Here is a 27,175-nt window from a genome sequence, read left to right as displayed (position 1 = left end):
TGGTCCCTGGCCGGGGTCAATGACCTAGGGGTACATAGGACCACCCCCTCTAAATTTTGGCACGGGTACCATGGCCCACCCCTAAATTTTGGCAGGGGTACATAGGACCACCCCCCTTAAATTTTGGAAATTGCCAAATCTAAAAATTTGGTATGGTAGGGTAGGACCATAGTATGTACCTCTATCAGTATTGGGGGTCTATGTCGTTCCCTTTCATGGGTAAAAAATTGCCAAAAATTCAAATTTCGGAGGTTTTTGACCTAATTTATCCCCTTGGATGAGGTGTTATTACCCTATATGGTTATATGGGCGTATACAGGGGTCCATTACCTTTCATAAGACATGGGTATATTAATGCACCCCTTGAAAAATTTGGGAGGGGTACCTTGGCCCACCCCTTAAATTTTGGAAATTGCCAAATCTAAAAATTTGGTATGGTAGCCTAGGACCACAGTATGTACCTCTATCAGTATTGGGGGTCAATGTCGTTCCCTTTCATGGGTAAAAAATTGCCAAAAATTCACATTTCGGAGGTTTTTGACCTAATTTATCCCCTTGGATGAGGTGTTATTACCCTATATGGTTATATGGGCGTATACAAGGGTCCATTACCTTTCATAAGACATGGGTATATTAATGCACCCATTGAAAAATTTGGGAGGGGTACCTTGGCCCACCCCTTAAATTTTGGAAATTGCCCAATTTAAACATTTGGTATTATAGTATAGGACCCTAATATGTATTATGATAAATTTGGATGGTCCACCTCGTTCCCTTTTAGGGGTACCAAATTGCCAAAATATAAACGTAAGCAATACGTAGTACCACGTGTTTGGTTTTGACCTAATTTATCCCCTTGGATGAGGTCCTATTACCTTATATGTTTATATGAGCGTATACAGGAGTCTATTACCTTTCATAAGACATGGGTATATTGGTGCACCCCGGGAGGGGTAACTTGGCCCACCCCTTCAATTTTAGAAATTGCCCAATTTAAACATTTGGTATAATAGTATAGAGCCCTAGTATGTATCACTATAAATTTGGGTGGTCCACCTTGTTCCCTTTCATGGGTACACAATTGCCAAATTTTAGTACAACCACGTGTTTGGTCTTTTGACCTAATTTATCACCTTTGATGAGGTGTTATTATCCTATATCGTTATATGGGCGTATACAGGGGTTCATTACCTTTCATAAGATATGGGTATATTAATGCACCCCCAGGAGGGGTACCTTGGACCACCCTTTAATTTTGGAAATTGCCCAATTTAAACATTTGGTATAATAGTATAGGACCCTAATATATATTAATGTAATTTCGTTCCCTTTTAGGGGTACAAAATTGCCAAAATATAAATGTAAGCAATACGTTGTACCACGTGTTTCGTTTTTTTTACCTAATCTATTCCATTGGATGAGGTCCTATTACCTTATACGTTATATGGTCACGTATGGGGATTCATTTCCTATCATAAGACATAGGTACATTTGTGCACCCGGGAGGGGTACTTTGACCCACCCCTTTAATTTTGGAAATTGTCCCTTTTATATGTTTGGTATTATAGTATAGGACCCTAATATAAATTACTATAAATTGGGTGGTCCACCTCGTTCCCTTTCATGGGTACACAATTGCCAAATTTTAGTACAACCACGTGTTTGGTTTTGGCTCAATTTATCCCCTTGGATGAGGTCCTATTACCTTATATGGTTATATGGTCATGTATATATTGGTCCATTTCCTGGTGGTCCACCTCGTTCCCTTTCATGGGTACACAATTGCCAAATTTTAGTACAACCACGTGTTTGGTTTTGGCTCAATTTATCCCCTTGGATGAGGTCCTATTACCTTATATGGTTATATGGTCATGTATATATTGGTCCATTTCCTATTATAAGACATGGGTACATTGATGCACCCTTTAAATTTTTGGAAGGGGTACCATGGCCAACCCCTTAAATTTTGGAAATTTTCCAATTTGAGCATTCGGTATCACAGTACATGCCTCATGATAAATTTGGGTGGTCCACCTTGTTCCCTTTCATGAGTAAAAAAAAAATGCCAAAATATAAACATAAGCAATATGTTGTATCACGTGTTTGGTTTTTGGCCCAATTTATTCCGTTTGAAGCGGTCTTATACCGTATATGGTCATATGGTCATGTATATAGGTTCATTTCATATCATAAGACATGAGTACATTGATGCACCCTTTAAAAAATTTGGGAGGGGTATCTTGACTCATCCACTCAGTTTTAGAAATTGTTTAATATAAGCATTTGGTATCTTCGTACAGGTCTTCAATATGTACCACTATAAATTTGGATGGTCCACATCGTTCCCTTTCATGGGTAAAGAACTACCAAAAATCAAATTTCGGAGGTTATTGACCCCTATTTAGCACGTTATATGGTTTATTACCTTTATATGTTTATGTTCTCTTTTAAATTTGGGAATTATAAAATAACATAATTTGGTAAACGTTTTCTAGGATCCATTGGTGTTCCTCTTATGGCCAAATATTCAAAATTTAAAGGTTATTGACCGGCTTTATTATTGAATAACTACAGGATTTATTACTTTTTCATAAGACACAGGTGTATTTGTGTACCAATCTTAAATTCGGGAGGGGTACATTTCTTATTGTCATATCAATAATTGGTAATTGTTCTTAAAATTGGATAGTATCTCATTCATTGGGTAAATCAGTATGATCACGTGATCAGTTATTGACATATGATGGGATTAGGAGTCCAGGACATTGGTACATTGAAACTTTGTAGGATAATTTGAGAATGCGTCATTGGTATTGATTATTACAGCCAAATATAAACGTAAGCAATACGATGTACCACGTGATTGACCTTGATGAGGTAGTGTACAGGGATACATAGCTAACCTTATTGAAACTTATGACTCATAGTCTTAAGGGAATACATGCTACAACACTGGCAAAGTTATTGTTGATGCAATTTGATTGGTTGATCACTATCTTTCGTGCAATCCGATTGGCTGATCACTATCTTTCGTGCAATCTGATTGGTTGCTGATTTTCAAATCTTTGCTGCATTCAGGTTTGTTTTAACATTTAAAAAGTTTGAAACTTTGGTTTGACATTTTTTCGTTTGATATTTTTAGTTTAAAAATTTTTGTTTCGAAATTTTTTGTTTGAAAATTTTGTTTCAAAATTTTGTTTGAATTTTTTTGTTTCAGAATTTTGTTTGAAAATATTTTGTTTAAATTTTTTTTTGTTTGAATTTTTCGTTTCCAAAATTTTTTTTCTGTTTCAAGATTTTTGTTTGAAAAAATTTTTCGTTTCCAAATTTTGTTTCAAATTTTTTGTTTGAAAATTTTTGTTTGAAAATTTTTTGTTTGAAATTTTTTGTTTGACATTTTTAAAAGTTTGTGCACTTATTAGTAAAGAACCGGAACTGTTTAGAACAAAACCTCTGGCAACATTGTGGTGCAATAGTACACGTCAGAACACGATAATGCAACGTCATCAGTTTTGCATCATATATAAGTATCGTTCGAGTTAGTATTCATGATAACATCATCATGGCTACTTGTCTGCAGTTTCTAAACACACGTGATGTGATGAAATCATTTACCAAGATTACTAATTTACAACAGAATGTACCTTACAGAATCTTAGCTAGCCAAACGATCCCTACAAAGTTTGGATTAAGAATCGTAGTGAAGCTTGAAAATGATAAGAATATAATTTTACCAGCAAGATATTTACCCATGGAAGCATCAAAACAAGAAGAACTGCTGCGTTTCTTAAATACTGGATCTGTATCTTTATGTTACAAAGGATTCTTGGGTCGAAGTCATCAATTTGAATTTAGTACACAGCCGGATTCATCAGCAATTGTGATGAAATCATGAATTCAAACGTCAGCACATCAGACATAGTTGTATGAATTTGGTTGGTCAGCATGACGTCAGTAACTGTGATGAAATCATGAATTCAAACGTCAGCAAATTCCTTTCCTATGACGTCAGCCGTAGTTCTATAAATCAACCAATACACTGTCATCCCACGAAATCATTTGAGCAAGTGCTTTTCAGGAGGAAAGATGTGTACTTCTAACGATAAAGAGTTCATCTTCGCAAGCTATTATCCAATAAATATATTTCAAACAAAACATGTGATGATTGGTATCAGTGCTAGAACATTTGAACCAGTAATTCGATTGGGCAAAGCAGAACAATGTGGTGTACAACTGACCTGTGAAGAATGGCAAATATTATGTTCACGAATCGACCAAATGAACGATTATTTTCATGATGAGCTAAATGTGACCATAGTCAAATCATTAGGCTCAAATCATGAAGTGGTGCTGCGTACAGTCCTCGAAGAGAAGATGGTGCTGTTACGTAAAAAGAGTACATTCCATGTCCCTCGCAATATGGTGTACCTAACGCTAACGGAATGGAACAAATTCATCAGCGTATTTCAGTGTGTGAAACATGCAGTGGAAGTGTGCAACAAAACAAGTATATTCTTGAAAAAGTACTATTTTGAAAAATGTGTTATGCATATTGTACAACATGTATCTAGATATTGTGATGGTTGTCAACATCGTTCGTGGGTGCATACCTGTATTGATAAACAGTTTATTTGTGATCAAATGGACATTGAGTTTCCACCAATTGATATTGCATTAGACCTTAAAAGACTTCAATTGGAATTAAAATTATACGCTAAAGACAAACTAGTGCAAGAAGTTCAAAATACATTGTATCAACAATATCCAGAACCACTATCTGGTATGGATGTATGTGGAGTGTAATAAAATGATCCATTTCAATGAATTGTGTTTTTTTTTCATTTCAAGTACAACCCATGTTCTGACGTGTACTATTGCACCACAATGTTGCCAGAGGTTTTGTTCTAAACAGTTCCGGTTCTTTACTAATAAGTGCACAAACTTTTAAAAATGTCAAACAAAAAATTTCAAACAAAAAATTTTCAAACAAAAATTTTCAAACAAAAAATTTGAAACAAAATTTGGAAACGAAAAATTTTTTCAAACAAAAATCTTGAAACAGAAAAAAATTTTGGAAACGAAAAATTCAAACAAAAAAATTTTAAACAAAATATTTTCAAACAAAATTCTGAAACAAAAAAAATTCAAACAAAATTTTGAAACAAAATTTTCAAACAAAAAATTTCGAAACAAAAATTTTTAAACTAAAAATATCAAACGAAAAAATGTCAAACCAAAGTTTCAAACTTTTTAAATGTTAAAACAAAACTGAATGCAGCAAAGATTTGAAAATCAGCAACCAATCAGATTGCACGAAAGATAGTGATCAGCCAATCAGATTGCACGAAAGATAGTGATCAACCAATCAAATTGCATCAACAATAACTTTGCCAGTGTTGTAGCATGTATTCCCTTAAGACTATGAGTCATAAGTTTCAATAAGGTTAGCTATGTATCCCTGTACACTACCTCATCAAGGTCAATCACGTGGTACATCGTATTGCTTACGTTTATATTTGGCTGTAATAATCAATACCAATGACGCATTCTCAAATTATCCTACAAAGTTTCAATGTACCAATGTCCTGGACTCCTAATCCCATCATATGTCAATAACTGATCACGTGATCATACTGATTTACCCAATGAATGAGATACTATCCAATTTTAAGAACAATTACCAATTATTGATATGACAATAAGAAATGTACCCCTCCCGAATTTAAGATTGGTACACAAATACACCTGTGTCTTATGAAAAAGTAATAAATCCTGTAGTTATTCAATAATAAAGCCGGTCAATAACCTTTAAATTTTGAATATTTGGCCATAAGAGGAACACCAATGGATCCTAGAAAACGTTTACCAAATTATGTTATTTTATAATTCCCAAATTTAAAAGAGAACATAAACATATAAAGGTAATAAACCATATAACGTGCTAAATAGGGGTCAATAACCTCCGAAATTTGATTTTTGGTAGTTCTTTACCCATGAAAGGGAACGATGTGGACCATCCAAATTTATAGTGGTACATATTGAAGACCTGTACGAAGATACCAAATGCTTATATTAAACAATTTCTAAACTGAGTGGATGAGTCAAGATACCCCTCCCAAATTTTTTAAAGGGTGCATCAATGTACTCATGTCTTATGATATGAAATGAACCTATATACATGACCATATGACCATATACGGTATAAGACCGCTTCAAACGGAATAAATTGGGCCAAAAACCAAACACGTGATACAACATATTGCTTATGTTTATATTTTGGCATTTTTTTTTTACTCATGAAAGGGAACAAGGTGGACCACCCAAATTTATCATGATACATGTTGAGGCATGTACTATGATACCGAATGCTCAAATTGGAAAATTTCCAAAATTTAAGGGGTTGGCCATGGTACCCCTTCCAAAAATTTAAAGGGTGCATCAATGTACCCATGTCTTATAATAGGAAATGGACCAATATATACATGACCATATAACCATATAAGGTAATAGGACCTCATCCAAGGGGATAAATTGAGCCAAAACCAAACACGTGGTTGTACTAAAATTTGGCAATTGTGTACCCATGAAAGGGAACGAGGTGGACCACCAGGAAATGGACCAATATATACATGACCATATAACCATATAAGGTAATAGGACCTCATCCAAGGGGATAAATTGAGCCAAAACCAAACACGTGGTTGTACTAAAATTTGGCAATTGTGTACCCATGAAAGGGAACGAGGTGGACCACCAAAATTTATAGTAATTTATATTAGGGTCCTATACTATAATACCAAACATATAAAAGGGACAATTTCCAAAATTAAAGGGGTGGGTCAAAGTACCCCTCAAGGGTGCACAAATGTACCTATGTCTTATGATAGGAAATGAATCCCCATACGTGACCATATAACGTATAAGGTAATAGGACCTCATCCAATGGAATAGATTAGGTAAAAAAAACGAAACACGTGGTACAACGTATTGCTTACATTTATATTTTGGCAATTTTGTACCCCTAAAAGGGAACGAAATTACATTAATATATATTAGGGTCCTATACTATTATACCAAATGTTTAAATTGGGCAATTTCCAAAATTAAAGGGTGGTCCATGGTACCCCTCCTGGGGGTGCATTAATATACCCATATCTTATGAAAGGTAATGAACCCCTGTATACGCCCATATAACGATATAGGATAATAACACCTCATCAAAGGTGATAAATTAGGTCAAAAGACCAAACACGTGGTTGTACTAAAATTTGGCAATTGTGTACCCATGAAAGGGAACAAGGTGGACCACCCAAATTTATAATGATACATACTAGGGCTCTATACTATTATACCAAATGTTTAAATTGGGCAATTTCTAAAATTGAAGGGGTGGGCCAAGTTACCCCTCCCGGGGTGCACCAATATACCCATGTCTTATGAAAGGTAATAGACTCCTGTATACGCTCATATAAACATATAAGGTAATAGGACCTCATCCAAGGGGATAAATTAGGTCAAAACCAAACACGTGGTACTACGTATTGCTTACGTTTATATTTTGGCAATTTGGTACCCCTAAAAGGGAACGAGGTGGACCATCCAAATTTATCATAATACATATTAGGGTCCTATACTATAATACCAAATGTTTAAATTGGGCAATTTCCAAAATTTAAGGGGTGGGCCAAGGTACCCCTCCCAAATTTTTCAATGGGTGCATTAATATACCCATGTCTTATGAAAGGTAATGGACCCCTGTATACGCCCATATAACCATATAGGGTAATAACACCTCATCCAAGGGGATAAATTAGGTCAAAAACCTCCGAAATGTGAATTTTTGGCAATTTTTTACCCATGAAAGGGAACGACATTGACCCCCAATACTGATAGAGGTACATACTGTGGTCCTAGGCTACCATACCAAATTTTTAGATTTGGCAATTTCCAAAATTTAAGGGGTGGGCCAAGGTACCCCTCCCAAATTTTTCAAGGGGTGCATTAATATACCCATGTCTTATGAAAGGTAATGGACCCCTGTATACGCCCATATAACCATATAGGGTAATAACACCTCATCCAAGGGGATAAATTAGGTCAAAAACCTCCGAAATTTGAATTTTTGGCAATTTTTTACCCATGAAAGGGAACGACATAGACCCCCAATACTGATAGAGGTACATACTATGGTCCTACCCTACCATACCAAATTTTTAGATTTGGCAATTTCCAAAATTTAAGGGGGGTGGTCCTATGTACCCCTGCCAAAATTTAGGGGTGGGCCATGGTACCCGTGCCAAAATTTAGAGGGGGTGGTCCTATGTACCCCTAGGTCATTGACCCCGGCCAGGGACCATGGGTCCTGAGGCAGGGACCCAGGGGCCAAAAAGTGTCCTATAGTGCAGCCCATACTACTATGTCCCTTTTTTTTATGAAATCAAGGAAAACAAGAGCTTCTCCCGTTGTAACCGCCTTTAAAATTTCTAAGTTCAAATGTTTCATCACACCCGTTTGTTTGCAAAACTTATCCATATTAAAGTGGTCTTAAGCACACACACACACACACACACACACACACACACACACACACACACACACACACACACACACACACACGCACACACACAATCATATTCGGTATGGTTAATTGGTTCCGAGTTTGACGTCCTTCTCCAGCATCGAGGCCATATAAATCTTTAGTTTCATATTAAATCCGAACCACATGAACTCCCATCGAAATCAAACCGGCGTCTTCTATGTCGTGTACGCTAACCATATGACTCAAAGAGTACTCAATTTTATTGATATGTGCTTACAGATCATGGAAGACCTCAATTTTAACTTCGATTTTTGATATTGGTTTCATTTGAGATTAGAATTTTCGGTGAAAGTATCATGCAAGTCCTATTCTTTATATCACAAGTACTAAGTATGTACCTATATGGATAGAAGAGACTATATTTTTTTATTTTCTGAACCAAGACAGTATTATTATTATTATTATTATTATTATTATTATTATTATTATTATTATTATTATTATTATTATTATTATTATTATTTTATAGAAATTGAACTTAAGTTTGAAGTTTACCTCTCGTATGTGAGGTCCCTGGTTCTAGCCCAGCTCGCATCAAGTGAACTTTGCAGTGAACAAACACTGTGTGGGTGGGTTTTCTCGGGGCTCTGCCGTTTCCTCCCACTTTCTTCATTCCACCATTTCATTCATTTTTCGTCAACACAATCTTCTTTAGCCTATCCGGCATGACCGTGGGACGTAAAACTGAAAGAGTTCATTTCATTTTCAAGTTTTCAAGTACAATAATAACACATTACATTTAATTGTATACACATTTCCCAAGTTGGAACAAACTACTCAAGATATTCATAATATCTTATTTGTATCCTCACTTGTTCACGCTCTCAAACGTGTTATCGTCTTACCCTCACTCACCCACGCTCTCCAAATGTATTTTCTCCGTATCACCGCATCTCCCTCGTCCTCAAATTATCTTCCCTCTTCCTCACTTGCCCTCCCCCTCAAAATGTATTTTCTCCTAGCTCTCCTAGTCGTCTTTGCCATCAAAATATATTCTCTTCCTCACATTCAAAATGCATTTTTTTCGTCGCTTTTCCTTGAACTCGCACTCAAAATGTATTCTTGCATTCGCCTTCGTCCTCAAAATATATTCTCTAAGTCGCTTTCCCCTGAAAATGTATTCTCTTCCTTGCCCTCAAATTATGATCCCACGCCCTCAAAATGGATTCTCTCAGTAAAGTGAGGATAAGGACTGGCTCCATAAGGAGGTCAAAATGAAAAAAATGAAATGAAATCTTTTAGTTTTACGTCCCACGATTATGCCGGTTAGGCTAAAGGAGACGGTGATTATGAGAAATGAATGAAATGGTGGAATGAAGAGAAGTTGAAATGAGTGAGGGCAAAATGCTCAATCTGCGAACCATATAAACAGTTCAAGTGAAAGAAAAAAAAACATTTGAAACAGATGTAAACCTTTAGCTTCTGTCAAGAGAGTCTCATTCCAAAAGTTCTGAAATTTCCCACTAGATTAATTAATTACTATTTCCTTACCAAAGCACTAATCACACGGCAACCAAGAAAAATAGCGGGAGTTCTGTACTTTCTCATATTAAAGATACGTGAAAGATCACTGAAGAGACTGTGATTTATTTGAGAGGTTGCCTATGGAGTGAACTTACGAAAGGTGCAGAGAATTGTGAGCGAGGAGAACTAGAAATATCTTATTTACAACAGACAACAAGCCTCCCCTTCAAAAAGCCAATCACAAATATAGACTTGGTGCCCCTAAGCTCCTGTGTATGTTCCACTACTTATCACATTTGAAAACATAATATGTAATGAGCCAAATGTGATTTAAATTTACAAAGGAGAAAAAAGTGTTTCATGATGTTTTAACTTCCAGGATTCTAGCTAATTTTATGACGGTGCAGTTTTAATTCTAATGTTAATCTTATTATGCACAGACAGATTGTGGTTACGTAGGTTTTATTTCTTTAATTAAACGATTTCACCAATTTTCAGTAAAATCAAGTGCCCCTATTTTTATATCCAGAAACCTAGCATCCCTAACAAAATGCCTTTTAGGAATAGAAATATAGTTCGTTATGGTTTTATAAATTCTTGTTAAATAAACAAAAAAATATGTTTTCAAAAGATCTTAAAAGAATAAAATGTACTTACACTAGTAATGCGGTACCTGGTTGGAAATGTGAAATATTTCTCAGGGGTATCCATAACAATTAACAAAGGTGGTGCAATCGTGGATTTGAAAGCTCTCAGCAAGATTAAAGATGCTGTTCCGATGATCACACAAGTTAAAGCTGACTCGCGTGCGAACCCTGTCAAGTTATCCAGGGTACTCCATATTCCTCTCCACATGTTGACACTTGCAAAACTAAATATTGCCGTGTAGAGTCGAGACACTACATAATATTGTATCCAATGTTTCTTAGGACTAAACTGATTTTGTAGTGGCGATTGGATGAGATAGAATACAATTTCAATCCCATATCCAATAACCATAGATAAATAACTACCATAGAGAGGATTTTCCGGGAAAAAATGATATTCCGTTAAATGCCATGTTCCGCGCCAGTACCCAACAACAAGTGGCGCAGTTAGGAACATGGACAAAACAACATCGAGGAATGATAACCATATGTAATATGGACTTCGACTGTATTTCATAACGTCTTTTATGAAAAGTGTCCTCACAGCGTTTGCACCGACGCGAGCAGTTTGTTTACATCGGTTGTCGAGCACATGCCAATCTCGCTATATACTCGTGAAATGGAACCAACCACCTTCTAAAGAGAATCCCGCCTTCCTATTACGTCATTATCTTGTTTCCTTGAATTCCATTTCTCACTTGAATCTTTTCTTAAAGCTTTGTATTGTGTTTTTCTCTTTTTTTAAAAAAAGAAATCATTTTTTACAAGTAGAGACTTCTGCGCTGATTATAGAGAACGATAAGACTTGCTTTGGAAAGATAAATAAATAACGTAACCAAACTACACAACAAACATAGTACATTACTTAACTAGTTTTAAGAATCAAGGGTTAAAGGATAGAATCTATTTAAATCATAAATAAAACTTTATTAGAAAATTCTTAATACATTCACGCTGTGAACCAATTCCTCAGTGGAGAAAACCTCCAGGCACGATGTTCAGTTAGCGCTTTATATTTTGTTTACATCATTATTATTATTTACTTTCTAGCCTTTCGCACGGTATAAAATAGACTGTCTACTCAAATCATATTAGATATTTACTCTACAATTTGGGGCCGCGGTGGCTTAGTGGTAGAGCGTTCATCTCTGATGCATGGGGTCCGTGGTTCGATCCCAGCTCGCGCCAAGTGACTTTTATGGTGGATAAATACCGTGTACGTGGGTTTTCTCGGGGTTCTCCCGTTTCCTTTCACTTTATTCATTCCACTGTTGCATTCACTTCTCATTATTACCGTTTCCTTTATCCTAGCCGGCATAATCGTGGGTCGTAAACCTTAACGATTTCATTTAAATTTTTCGTTCTGCAATTATTGAGAGGTTCGTTGCCGAAAACAGAAGATTCTACACAACAAAATATTGAGCTAATTTCTTCGTCTTTAGATAGGAATTTTCTGTTTTAATACCTTCCATCAATTTCGCTCACCCGTCTGTAAATTGTACTCTGTTTCGCCACTCCCTCTTTTTCCTTCGACCCATCTTTTTTCTACATTTATTTCCAGCTTGATGCTATATGACTTATAGTTTCCTGCTCGGATTCTCAGTAAATCACTCACAGAGAGCAAGAAAAAGATAGCAAACCTAGTGTTAATAGAAGACAATGGTGACAGGCAAACAGCGTAATCAATAATTTTGCAGATACACTTTTCGTGGGTTCATAATTTAATCAAACACTGGTAGCCTTGTTTTATCCCATCTCATCTACTTCATTCTCTCCCATTTTTGTTCAACCTGTTTTTTCTTTCTCTTGGCTCTAATCGTAAAAGCTTCCTACATGATACACAGGCAAGTTGGAAATGATTGTTCTATCACACGTCTCATGATACAGTTTCTTCTCGGCCAATACCTCCAATTAGTTTCTCTTTCTACTTTTTTGTAATTACATCTAAAACTGTTCTTTTCTCCTGTACTATTTTGAAAACTTCTTCATTCACTTTCCACTCGACTCTGCTAATTCTCTCCATTCTTCTCCAGATTCACATTTCGCAAATAGCCCAGTCTTTATTTCATCGCTCTTAAATAGTGTCTATGCTTGCCATTTTCTTTAAATTTCATCATCGTTAGAATTATCTGTTCTCATCCATTTGATTGTTTCTCTTTACATGTTCTCAAATCAGGTTAAATTATTATGTCATTATTATGTCATTAAACGTCTAATTTTTATGTTCTGCAAGAGTTTAAAAAAATGTGATAATGCACTTGAACAATAAAGGGGTAAAGTGAGTTGATGATAAGGATGATGGTGCGGGAGTTACAACGGTACGTTGTATATTTTTTATAATTTTTATTACTTATTTTTTTTTTTACTTGTAAACTTGTAAATTTGGGCGCTATGTAATATATATAGTAATAAGTATAATATAATATAATATAATAAGTATTATAGTATATATAATAATAAGTATAATATAATATAATAAGTATTTTATATATGTACTAAACCAGGTTATTTTTTGAACAACAAGAAGAAGAAGTTAGTTAGAAAATAATATCGATTTTTAAGAAGATATTCATATGTTATATAATTTTTAAATAATAGGTCTTTGGTGTTTGGTTGTCAGGACTACTAAATATAAATAAAGGGAAGGGATATAGTATATGACAGTTCCTCATCATTTCCCGAGAACTCACGAAGTTAAGTCTTTTACGGATTATTCATTGAGGATCTAGGAACTTGAAAATGGGGTAAATGGAAGAATTGCAACGAAGCTTTGCATTATTAATGGCTCATCAATAAATATTTAAGAACCGTTGTAGAGTGAGGAAATTGGAGAATATTCATGATGTCGACCAGCAGCATCTTAATTCCTAGAACGGAACTACTCAGTTATTGTTTGTCCATTTAAATTGGATTATTTATTTACAAAAGTAGGTCCAATGAATACTTTGTGACGGCTTTAATAGAAAATTGTTTACGTAAATTGTGTTCAACCGAATTGGCAACCGTGAGAGCCATTAGTAATAATTGGGAGAGGTCACTGTGATTCAGGGAAGAGCGCTTACCTCTGGTGTGTGCGGTCCCTGGTTTGATCCCCGGCTAAGTAAATTTGTGGCGGACAACATCGTGTCCGTAGGTTTTCTCGGGGTACTTTCGTTTCTTCCCACTTTCTCATTCCACCAATTCTTCCATCATCATTCACTTGCTTTAATCTTCATCTCTCTTACGAGGAAGGTCCATAAACCGTGAGAGTTGAATTTTGATGAAAATTAGTGACAAGATTTAGTTCGAGTTGCTAAGTAACGTAGTAATAGTCACTCGATGCGCAAACGCTTCGTTAAGTTGCTACACCGACGCCATCTTGAAATCCAGTAGGCAATGTCCAAGAATACCATTTTGGCACAAAAATGAAAAAGCTTTTGATAGATCTGACTTCAGTATTGTAAACCAAAGTACAGCATCTATATGCAGGAGTACTTCCAGTGCATGATCGCCATCTTGAAAGGCGCCATATTGAATCGCAGACAAATACGATAAATGGCAAGGGGGTCATGTAGGGTATCAAATAGCACTGAAATTTACTTCTGAATCCATTTCCGCAAGCAAAGTTTACATATCTGTTTTCACTTCAGAGTTAAGAGCTATCTCGCTCACAGGAATATGTAAAAACTGAGCAAGTAAAATTTGTGTTATGAAATGCGGTCGTACGAGCACTTGCAGGATTTTAACTAATGCAGTAGTTAATGCAGTAGAATAGCCACTATACCAATCGGATCTTGAGACTAGTGAGAGAAATCGTTAATTAAATTGAAATGCTTGTATTGAAAAATGGAATAGCAGCACTGCAACAAATTATACCTATTTCAAAGTGCGCTATAACGTTATATGTGAGTCTGTGTGTGTTGCTATTATGCATAGCATTTAAATGTGTAATATAAGTTAGGTGCAACGGCAAATACGACTTTACAAGAATATGTCGAAGTTATTAGAAAATTAATAGAAAAATTATTAGAAAAATAATATAAACTGGTTTCACATAAGCAAATATTAACCTACTAATCTTTTGCTCTTCAGTTGTGATAATGGGGATCTAAAACGAAGTGATTAGCACACAGCATCATGGAGCAGTGCAAACACTTAACAAATGCACTTTCCTCACAATCTTCATGACCACAGACACTATTTTCTACTAGTCTCCAGAACATTTGTAAATGAACCAACTATTGCTCCTGTTACATACCCACATTTCTGACATGCATATGCAAGCATGTCCTTTAGGAGTGGCGCACAAAATTGATGATACACAACAGAATGCATTTTCATTATGAACATTCTGCCATATAACTTGTACACCGAACAAGTGAACACCTGCTACAATTAGTTATTTATCACAGTTTTGATATGAAAACTAGTTTTGCCCTTATTATAAGCAAGTGTTTTATCGTTAAAGGTGGAAAGATGCAGATATTTAATTATTTAATATTGAAGGAAAAGCAAGAAAGAGGCTTGTTTTATGGATTGCAACTTGGTATTGAATCTTGTAATAATCTTTATTGTCATCTATTCTTAGCAGATGTGTATGCATTCTCTTATCACTAATAGCAGAACAGACACAAGAAAAGTGAATTCTAAGTTTCCAGGTGTATCTTCTTGTAAGAACTGGCTGTGAACTGATAATTTAAATCTCCTTCATTGTTCAATGTGGCAGCAATAAATCAATTGTATATAGACAAACTGGCAATAAATACATTAAAGTATATTAATTTCGTAATATACACGATAAATTATAGGTTGTGAAGTATGAGTATTGGAAAAGAATGCAATATTCTGTAACAATGATCGTCTTTGCGTAAGGTTTCAAGATTGGAGAAGAAAATGTAACACACTATAATGGACCACGTAAAATTGCCTAAAATAAATTTTTGGTTTGATACAGTTCAACGTCCCACACCTACACCTGCTACGCTAAAGGAGACGTGGACCTACTGATTATAGTGGAATCCGAACCATTTTGGTCGTTCAACTAATATGCACCAGTTTATATAATTTTTCTAATATATATCTGAACAATCCCTTTGGTATTCTCTGCTCGTGAGTACTATTAGGCATGTGTTTCATCGACCAGCAGTCTATTCCATCGCACTTTGAAATAGGTATAGCTTGTAGCATGCTGCTATTCCATTTTTCACTACAGGCATTTCAATTTAATTAACGATTTCTCTTACTAGTCTCAAGATCTGATTGGTATAGTGGCTATTCTACTGCATTACCTACTGCATTAGTAAAAATCATGCAAGTGCTCGAACGACCGTGTTTCATAACACAAGCCTAACTCACAATTTTTTTTATATGTTCCTCTGGGTAAGGTAGCTCGTAACTCTGAAGTGAAAACAGATATGTAAACTTTGTTTACGGAAATGGATTCAGGAGTAAATTTCAGTGCTATCTGATACCCTATATGACCCCCTTGCCATTTATCATATCTGACTGCGATTCAATATGGCGCCTTTCAAGATGGCGATCATGCACTGGAAGTACTCCTGCATATAGATGCTGTACTTTGGTTTACAATACTGAAGTCAGATCTATCAAAAGCTTTTTCATTTTTGTGCCAAAATGGTATTCTTGGACATTGCCTACTGGATTTCAAGATGGCGTCGGTGTAGCAGCTCAACGAAGCATTTGCGCATCGACTGACTATTACTATGTTACTTAGCAACTTGAACTGAATCTTGTCACAAATTTTCATCAAAATTCAACTCTCACGGTTTATGGACCTTCCTCGTTAGTCTAAAGCTCATTATCGTGGGTCATTAAGCTGAAATATTTAATTTCATTTCTTTGCATAGAATTCGCTGGAACAAGAAACCCATTGCGTTCCCCGGTTTATGCTTTTCTTTCTCATCAACTAACTGATTGCTCTACAATTGTTGATTTTACCGTTTTTTTTTTTTTTTTTTAATCTATAGAATGTAATATTACATGGTTGGGTGGGTTTTGCCTGAAGTGGAGTTTCCCCATCGTGAGTTTTGCCCGAAATTATTTTCTACTTGCCGTTTTCCCCCGAAAGTCACGAGCCCGAGTTTAAAGTTGAACTCCCTGGATCTATCTGAATCGAGAACAAAATTAGTGACTGAAATTAGTAAGTTTTTGTCAAATCCTTCCACTGTCAAGTTACTATTTGATTAATTCCATAATCCTTACTTACAAATATCTCAAAGCGTTACTAACAAAGAAAAATATAACTGTAAATTAACTTTTACATTTGGTTCTGGAGAATTTGGGAACTGTATATATTTCTTAATACAATTATAGTTGTTGGGGAAGGGTCCCCAGCTCCGGACACTAATGGAAAATAAAGCTTTTTGGGAAACCTTTTAATCTTAATATATGATAATAAACATGGTGAAGCACAATAGTATACCACACTGTTTTACTACGTTGTGTAACCAGAAACTATGAACAACAAGGTACAACACACTTGACATTGGATGTGAGGTAATGTCTCGAATTCAAAACTGGAGAGGTAGCCCCGGACAGTTTACTTTATTGTGTGTTTTGGTCTACATGTCTCAATACATACGTCACAACTGTAGAAGGGGTTGCTTGGATCAATTTCTGCACATTCGTCATTGGCATAATCCTTGCAGATTGAACATTGAACCCAATCTTCCAAGAAATTCATGTACAAATGCTTTCCTGCAGTCTTCTGCTATTTATTAAATCTGTGCTCAAGTTTGAGTTCCTCAGCTAGGTCATATGCAAGCCCAAGAAATTCTTTACGTCTGAGAGGCATCAAACGATTGTCGAGCTTTTCGACTTGTCGAACAAGTTGCTCTCCAGTCGAAAGTCTGTTGAAAACGTCCTAACTTTGGTTCAAGGCTGACTTCTGTTCCATTTCTTATCAATTTATCCACATCATGCAGTGAACTTTTAGGAGTAAAAAAACCTAGCAGCTGCTTCTCTGGTTCCTAATTTTCTACTAATTATCTGATCAAGAACATTCTTCATAGACTCCTCGCCCCAGGCACCTCTGTTTGTAAATAATTTATCTGTAAATAATCTGACCTGTAAATAATATAAAACGATTTTAATATGTGTTTATATGATTATTTGATGTTATATAAATAATAATTAATTACATAGGCCACTATATTTCCAATATAAGAACATTCAGCGGTGTCCGGGGCTAGGAGCCAAACATGTGTCCGGGGCGCGGCGTACGAGTATATAACCACAAACATTGCTATATAAACTGTTTCCATAAGAATAATTTAACTTTTGCAGTATATATCAACACACAAGATATTTACCTACCTTAATATTTAAAATAATAATAAAATAAAATGCTTACTAGTAAGTTCACAACAAACACTGTGAGTTTGTTGCCCGCCAAAAGACACAGTTGAACTTTGACTACGCAGTACATTCCTGCTTATTACAACGCTCCACTCGGACTGAAAGCTAAACGCTTCTTATTATGACATATGTGCGATCAGTTTATACTATCGATAACAGATACCTTCTGGTATTTGCCTAAAATGGGTAGAACTACCTAGTGTCCGCGGCTAAGTGCCGTCCGGGTCTTGGTACCCTTCCCGTATTACGAATAAGAGAAGTTACATATTCATATTGGAGTTACATATTCATATTATTGCTGGTAAGACTAAAAGGGGAGTTGGTTGTTTCCAAAGACTCAATACAGTTTCAATGCTTAAATGAATAATTAAAATATAAACAAGAACAGTTGTTAATGGGCTCTTACGAGTATGTTAAAACAGGAAAGCCGTGTCTAATTCCACCGCAGAAAGGCTATACGTAGTTACCACAATTGAGCGGAAGAATGTAACCCACAAGTTTTGGGTCTGTATGAATAAAACAGCGGGAAGGTGTCATGGGAAGTTGAGAACGTCGAAAGAAGGAAAGATAGATTTTAGAGAGAATCACATTTGTATTCTGGATATTGCAGGGATTGCAATAAAGAAAAGGTTGGATATGTATGGGAAACATACAAGAAAAATTTATCGTTGCCTATGCATAAGATTTTCTCAGAAGAATTACAAGATCTGAAGGAAAGTGGTTATGATTTTGTAACTAATTTTGCGAAATATGATAATGTTAAAATAGCGCTATGTAATACAAGGTGAATATCGCTAGGTACCCAGCAAAACTTGATAATATTGTCCTCTCGGAAGAGCGTATACGTTACAGAAGGCGATAGTTTTTTTAAAGGTAGACGATACTTTTGTGCCTAATGAGCAGATAATTGTGTCAGTTGTCGATAACTTGGGAGTTTGTTCTTGAGCGCTACAAGGAATTATTTGTAGATGGTACATTTTACACATGTTCAAGGCAGTTCCAACAAATAGTAAGTGTTCATGTTAATATTGGTGGTTCTGGAACTGATACCCTGTGATATTTGCTTTGCTGCCTAACAAGAGTGAGAGCACCTATAAAAGACTATTTTCTTTCCTAAAAAAAATCTACGTAGTATGGAATGCGGCTTAAGATCAACTTTGAGAAGGTAGATATAAATGCGTTGAGGGCAGTATTTCCTGAGTAGTGGTTGTCTGGTTGTAACTTTCATTTCTGCCAGGTCTTACAGAAGATCATCCCAGAAATTGGTTTAACCAAAGAACTATCAGGTTCGCATACAGCATGTTCAAGCTTATTCCTCTTGCCTCTAGAAAAGGTTGCGTATGGTTAGTTGGAACCCGTATCTGTTTATACGTATATCTCTTGCATGTAAAAAAAATTACTGATTTTTTTTGACTATTTTGTAGAACAGGGAGTAGAAAATCCGAACATACTAGTCGACTTGTGGAGCATTCATGGCTTACGTCAAAGAACTAATAACGTTGGGATGGTTGGAACCGAAAATTAAAATCTCTAGTTGGATGTAAGACCTCCAATGTCTTCCTCTTAGTTTTAAAAAAAACATGAAGCCGTTAGCAACAGTTTTGCAATTCAGTCAAAAGAAATTGGGATATGTCCAAAGAAAAGGAAGAAGATTCATTGCGTGTAGATGACAAGATAAAGAAGAGTCTGCAAAAACACGAAGATACAGAAGACATAAATAAGTGTTCATTGCGTACATACAGAAGTTTGAGTAATGACAAATGGTATTTTCGGTAAACAGTAAGTTGACAAATGAGTTTGTGCACATAGTGACAAAGGAGTTTGTTAGTCCTCTGCATGTAAATCGAATTAGACTAACTATGAACTAATACATCAGACAATGAGCTTCATTATCGGGTTTTAAACATGTCTATGTCTATAAAAAGCCATAGACAGTCCCAAGCCTGGGTAAAGTGTGAGGGAAAGTTGAGTTCAGTATTGTCATTTTTGTATTACATTATATGGATTAATTTACTGTAAAAAGGGAAATTTTCAGTTTAACGTCCCACGATTATGACCTTTAGGCTAAGGGAAACGTTGATTAAAGCAAGTGAATGATAATGGAAGAACGGGTGGAATGAGAATGTGGGAGGAAACTAGAGTAGCCCGAGAAAATCCACGGACATAAAGTTGTCCACCACAAACTTACTTGGCCGGAGATTGAACAAGGGGCCCCATGCATTAGAGGTGAGCACACGCACCGACTACGTGGGTGCTCCGGGGCTTCAGCACCCACATAAATAAACTTGTGTGTACGACGCACTCACAAGATTTTTAGTTAGATAGAAACAAAATAAAATAAATATTTCTCACTTGATATTATCAAAAAATAATAAGCAATTAAAACCTTGAGATGGAAGTTAAAATTTCTAACCTCTAAAACGTAATGATTTGTTTCAAATGTGTTTGTGCAAAGCCAACGAAGCAACACACTTAAGTTAGTCAGTTTGTAGTTTATGTTCAGAACAAAATTCTTACAAGTTCTTTATGCAATACCATTCAAATTATTTGCTTTCATGAAGATTTTTTTAAATTTTAATTTGTATGAATGTAGTATTTTCTTTTAGTAACGTGTTGATAATATCATTGCCTCTTGCAATCATTGTGCATCATGTAAGCTGTTTAAGTATACACTTAATGTAACGATTACATATGTTGAGAATATTCGTTACAGTAACTTAACCTTAGACCCGGGCTTGAAGCCGTTTTCCTTGGCGTTTAATTTAGCCATGTTGCCGACTGAGTTAGGCAGCCCCAACTTATCCTTATAGTACCGGTATATTTTACTTTATCACAGCACAGCTCTTTATGACAGTGTTCATAAAAAAAAATCAACTAAAAAAAATCAATCAAAATATATCGACACTGTCCTGAAAACATATAGTACGTCCCGCCATTGATAAGCACCCACATAAATTTTGGAAAGTCGACGCCGTTGGGGGTAAGTGCTCTATCATTGAGTGACCGTGCCCCAACATTTACTGAATAGTTTGTGCATAGTGAGCTCAGAAGTGGTTAAATTCATAATTTATTTATTTATATGTTACCGCTGTAGTTTAACTTCAATCCTGGACTCCTATTGATAGTAAAGATTTAAATGCAGTGATAATTAATATTGTACATTATTAATTCGTATTAATTTCCTATTATTAATTAAGTGTATTAGTTTCATTCTCATGTAGGCGATTCTTTTCAGTTCTTTCGAATCGGTTCTTTTCGAAAATAACAACAATCTTCTTTCGGGGAAAGCTTACGAAATTAACACGACGCGGCGGGGAAACACCACAGGGCCATTCTACCTTTCGTTTTTCATTATAACACGAGACAGTATTTAATTGGCTCCGTATGTTATTTCTTCATTAAAGCTGAAATGTTCAAAAAAGAAAAAAATCCCAGGCAAAAAAGAAACCTTTTATAATCCCTTGCATCTCAACGAAAACGGATTACAAACTTCAACAAAGAAAGAAATAAACAATAAATGCAATAATAAAGAATATCCATGGAACCAATTAACATAATTGAAACAAACTTTTGAGAAAATAATATAAAACCAATTGAGAATGCTCCAAGAGCATTGCCAAAACGAACTTAAAAAGAATGAAGAGATAAAGCTGGAATAATGACTGTCATTGTTCCTAGATGTAGAAGTTATTTTTTTTTTTATCCGCACCTACTTCTCTTTCTCGCAAAAATTACCAAAATATCATCTCTCTATGACTTACAGTTCTCGAGATGTGGTTGATAAAAGGTCTACAAATTCGAAAAGTTTGGCCAATATCAGGGGGACGGTGACCAGTTGGCCAATGGACAGTTAATCAGTGGCCACCGGTTACTATTTGGTACCAAAATGTTCACCATTCTCTTAGATATTCACCAACACCAATATGTTATCTGTGTGACTCACGGTTCCCGAGATGTGACTCCTTAAATCTCCCGAAATCGGAACTATCTTTTGGTCAATATCACGGGAACGGTAAGTCATAGAGAGATGATGTTGGTGTTAGTCAATCCCTAATAGAATGTTAAATATTTTCGTACCGATATTAATTGATGGCAACTGGCCAAACCAATGGCCAGTTAGACAATGACCACCAGTTAATATTTGGTACCAAAATATTTACCATCCTCTTAGGTATTGATCAACATCAATATCATCTCTCTACAACTTATGGTTCCCGAGCTACGGCTCCTTAAATATCTAGAAATTGGCCATTTTTGGCGAATATCACGGGAACGGTAAGTCATAGACAGATGATACTGGTGTTAATCAATTCCTAATAGAATGTTAAATATTTTGGTAACGATAATAATTGGTGGTCACTGGCCAACTGGCCATTGGCCAAACCAGTGGCCAGTTGGACAGTGGACACCGGTTACTATTTGGTACCAAAATATTTACCATTCTCTTAGGTATTGATCTACATCAGTATCATCTCTCTACAATTTATGGTTTTTGAACTTTGGCTCCTTGAATATCTAGAAATTGGCCATTTTGGGGGCAATATCACAAAAACGGTAAGTTATAGAGAGATGATATTGGTGTTAATCAATACCTAAGAGGAAGGTAAACATTTTGGTACCAATATTGATTGGTGCCCACTGGCCAATTGGCCATTGTCCAAACCAGTGGTCAGTTGGATAGTGGCCACCGGTTACTATTTGGTACCAAAATATTTACCATCCTTTCAGATATTGATCAACACCAATATCATCTCTCTATGATTTACGGTTCCCGAGATATGGCTCCTTAAATCTCTGGAAGTCGGCCATTTTTTGGCCAATATCTCCGCGAAAAATGTTATCACTTTCTCTGATAGTTTTTGATGCTCTATCGAATGCAAGGTTGAAAAATTGAAAAAAATCGCAAATAACAAACACACGGACAGACAGACACACAGACGGACAAACAGACACACAGACATAGAGAATTCAGTAACGAACTTTTTAACTTCGTTGAATATACGGAATGCGTTTTTTAAAAACAAAATCAACAAGTATTGTGTTTTATTATATATATGTAAATGTTATTTTACGTTTGTTTACAAACAAATAAAGAAATTATCTATCCAAAATACTCGGAAATTCATTTTCTTTCCTTATTTTTATTTTTTGTCTTTTCACTTGTATACAAATTCAATCTATTAATATACTCTTATCTTGCTTATCTTGTAAAAGGTCATAAGATATTTGGTTCTTTATTTCCATTTAAGCAATAAATTTCTGATTCTTTAAGGTCATTTCTTCGATATGATTCTTACAAAAAGTTTCAAAACAAGGTAATACATTATTATTATTATTATTATTATTATTATTATTATTATTATTATTATTATTATTATTATTATTATTATTATTATTATTATTATTATTACAGTTTAACCTCAATCCGAATATTTGTTTGCTCGAGCTGTTCGGATTACCAAAAAGTTCGGATTATTAAGGAACGTTAAAAAAACGCCCGAAACAAGCTTAAAATACTACATAAATTTACTGACAATATGCGCGTACCTACAATAAATTGAAAAGCTACACAATAAAGACCTACTACAAAATGAAACTTTGTATGTTACTGTTCTTTAAACACTAGAGTACAGTAACTTTACGTAAAAATAAGTCATTTGAAAAAGTCTTTAGTCGTTTTTGAGCGGCTTTTTTTAACTTAAAAATACAATATGTATGTACAGACAGCGACTGAAGGTCGTTCGGAGTAGCGCGGCGTTCGGAGTACCGTGGTGCAGATTAACGAGATTTTACTGTATTATTAATACACGAAAAGAACTACTGCGTTTACTTTTTTGAAAATCACGCGGGAATTCTATTTCAGAAGAAAAGGCTTAAAAAGAGTTGATTCGTCTCTTTTCAGCACTGAGGCTATATTAGACGTGGAACCATAGTTTAATGTATATTCCGAACTACGGTAACATGTTCAAATTTCAAGGCTTTCACACCGGGAATCTAAACCTGGACTCCATGCCCTAAAGGCGCGCTCGCTATTCACTAGGCATGCGCTTTCAAGGGAAGTTCGGGAGAAAGCACTCGCCTACAGAGAAACTAAGCATGCCATTTGAAGGACCAATGTATGTTGATTACAACAAGCTAATAACATTCCTGTACGGTTCAGAACTGTTCGCGAGATTCAACTTGGAAGTTTATATGAAAAAAATGAGTATATTGTGCATTTAAACGCATTAAGTACAACATTATTAGCAAACGAATATTGACATACGAATTGAAATCTTTCGGAGGTAACACAAAGAACTGTTTTGCAATAACTGACGGATTTGTTAGTTAAAATAGTCATTATATTGTTCACAATAATGATAGGTTAGAGATGAAAATTGATCATTTGTTCTTCTTTTCTATGAAGAAATGACGCAGGCAAAAGATTTCCTTGCATCATGAACATTTTATGTGTGCAATTGTGTTGCATCCGCGAAGAGAACAGTTCTCATAACCAAAGCGAAAAGCAAACTCGACAGGCGAATCAAAAGGTATATAATTTGTTCGGTGGAACGCAAACTGAAACAATCCAATGTATCTCTGTGATTGGAACATATTCATTATCATGAACACGAACTTTATTTGATTGTTTCGTTGGTACATCATAACGTAAGGATGAAAAAATTTCATACTATGTATATACAAATCTCCTGTTATAAACTTTGATTGGTTGGAATCCAAACACATCAAATGATTGTACAAATCGTGTGCAGTTCTTTGGTATATTCTCAATCATTACGTCTTTACCACCCGTCATTCAACTTGCAATGGACAATTTGTCTGCGAATGGACTCCAGTATCAAGCAGTAGCAAGTTCAAACCATTATATCAATATGCGTTGGTAATAATGTTGTACTTAAAGCTTTTAAATGCGTATATACACATTTTTTTTTCATACAAACTTCCAAGTTGAATCTCTCAAAAAGTTCTCAATTGCACAGGAATTTTATTAGCTTGTTGTAATCAGCATGAATTTGTCCTTCAAATTGCATGCTTAGTTTCTCTGCGGGCGAGTGTTTTCTCCCGAACTTCCCTTCTTAGAGAAAGAGGTAGGAAATAAACAAAAATGTATACCAATATCACGTCACTATAGTTTATATAATATCAGCACTATATCATTTGCTAAAAGAAAGCTTACAGCCAAAGAATTGTATCTCTTTCTGAAAAGAAAAACTTTGTCTTCAAGATCGTTTTAAAGGAAAGTTATATCATTGAAATTTTTAAAAATCAAAATCATTTACTAAAAAGCTAGGATAAATACGTGAAGAAATACGGTAGCCTATACAAAAAATTTTGACGGTGGAATTACGATGGGATATGATCGGCTACATTGTGTACAGTGCATCGACTCTGCACGCTGTTTGCTCCTTCGTAGCAGACGTTAGTACTCTGACGAGACGAGAACTAAGGTTTTCTCCTCTCATCTCGTTTTATAAATTTATGCCCCCCCCTTTTTTTTTTTTTTTTTTTTAAATTATCTAGAAATTATCGGAATCCTTCCGCGTCACGAGATGTTTACGAAGGGTATATAATATTACAATATTCAAAACAAATTTATTTATTATTTTAATATATTGTGTAATGACTTGCTATCTTTAAATATTGACAAATATTCTTCCTTGTGTTCATACGATCACTTTATCAATTTAAACATTTATACTATCAAACTTGCAACACTAAAACACTATTTCAGATCTAAGATTTAGGTGGACTTGACGGCTTACGAGACACGGGAACTTTCTCGTCTCGCCTCGAAAACGAGATGAGAATTGTTATATTTATAGTCAGGTCTCCAATTTAAAAGATAAGCCTATCTCTAGTCTCGACTATCGTCTTGTAGGCAATACTGGGAGACGTACAATGTAATTCAGTTTTTTAAAAGAGAAATTAAGGTTGTTAAAAAAAGGAAAATGAAAATCTGCAGAGTCGAGAAAATCTTGATTGTAAGAAAAAACATTAGTTATTCTTTTCCTTTTCTTTTTTAGAAAGGTTTCTACATCGCAGAGAAGAAAAAGCATGAGATTCAAGGTGCAGTACAGTTCAATATATATATATATATATATATATATATATATATATATATATATATATATATATATATTGTATATATTTTCAAAATTGTTCTTTAAAAATCAGGATTTTCTTTAAAGAAATGAATAAAAGTCTGTAAATATGCTAAAGAAAACAGGCAATTAATGAAAGTAAATGATTACGAAAAAGTAGGTGGATTGAGAATGTTGATCGAAACGGGAGAATTTCGGTACAATGAAATATCTACATCACAAACTCGCATAGCCTGGGATCAAACTAAGTGCCTCTCGTATGAGAGTTGAACGCTCCACTACTGAGTCACCGTGCTCTCACTAGAATTTTCAAGTTCGTTATTGAATTGGCATAAATTTCATAGACAAGGCATAATAATGAGAACGAAGTCTTTTATCTGTTTTATAGTATCTATCTTCTAGCCCCCACAAAAGCTCAAAGTACATAGTGTTTTCCGTTCATTTTATATAGTTTCTATGTGTAACTCTCATTCTTTCGGAGGTCTTACGTAAGCCTGTTTTAACAAAACCTATTACTAGAAGTTTAGTGGACTCGGAGCGCCGCGACACACCAGTACAGATTTTTGAGGACGTACGACGCTCTGGTACAAAATCAGGGGCAAAAAATACTTCTTACTTCTGTATTTCAGGAAAGATGAAGTAAAAAATGAAAATAAATGTACTATTAACTTACAACAGAAGTATTAAAGCTTATGTTTTAAATATTTGTCCAAAGGTAAACAGAAAGTTAATTAATTGAACTACTGGTCTTCTGTTTGTTGGTATCTACTAAATTGATTATTTGACCTCCATCATTTTCCTTTCTTCTGCAGAAACATTTACTCCCTTCCCGTATAGGAAAGTGAAAAGGGTATTTTTCGATGAAAAACGACCAGCACACACTCCACTTATGAATTAAAATAAACGTTCATAATTTGATTTCAATTTTGTGTTTATGTTTAAATTATGTTTTTGGTTCTCTTACAACCCGTCAAGCACTCTGGCATAAATGAATTTGGCACTACAAC

The 27,175-nt window shown here is 35.2% G+C and overlaps 1 protein-coding gene across 3 annotated transcripts in view; it reads right to left on the bottom strand.

Annotated features, from left to right (window-relative positions):
- The window catches only part of fusl (transmembrane protein fuseless), a 152,566-nt gene that overhangs the window by 73,393 nt on the left and 51,998 nt on the right, over positions 1 to 27,175 (bottom strand). The window contains exon 1 of one of the 3 annotated variants that reach the window (XM_081765177.1): positions 10,721 to 11,252. The exons of the other annotated variants lie outside the window; for them this stretch is intronic. Within the exon in view, the coding sequence (XP_081621303.1) occupies positions 10,721 to 11,227 (507 nt within the window). The 5' untranslated portion in view covers positions 11,228 to 11,252. Of the gene's footprint in view, positions 1 to 10,720; positions 11,253 to 27,175 lie in introns of those variants that run through there. 3 annotated transcript variants of the gene reach the window in all.

This window comes from Thermobia domestica, chromosome 7, assembly GCF_964235325.1.
Source record: "Thermobia domestica chromosome 7, izTheDome1.hap1.1, whole genome shotgun sequence".
Lineage (NCBI taxonomy): Eukaryota > Metazoa > Arthropoda > Insecta > Zygentoma > Lepismatidae > Thermobia > Thermobia domestica.
The sequence above is the reverse complement of the archived record's forward strand: the minus strand, read 5'-3'. Positions and strand labels throughout refer to the sequence as shown.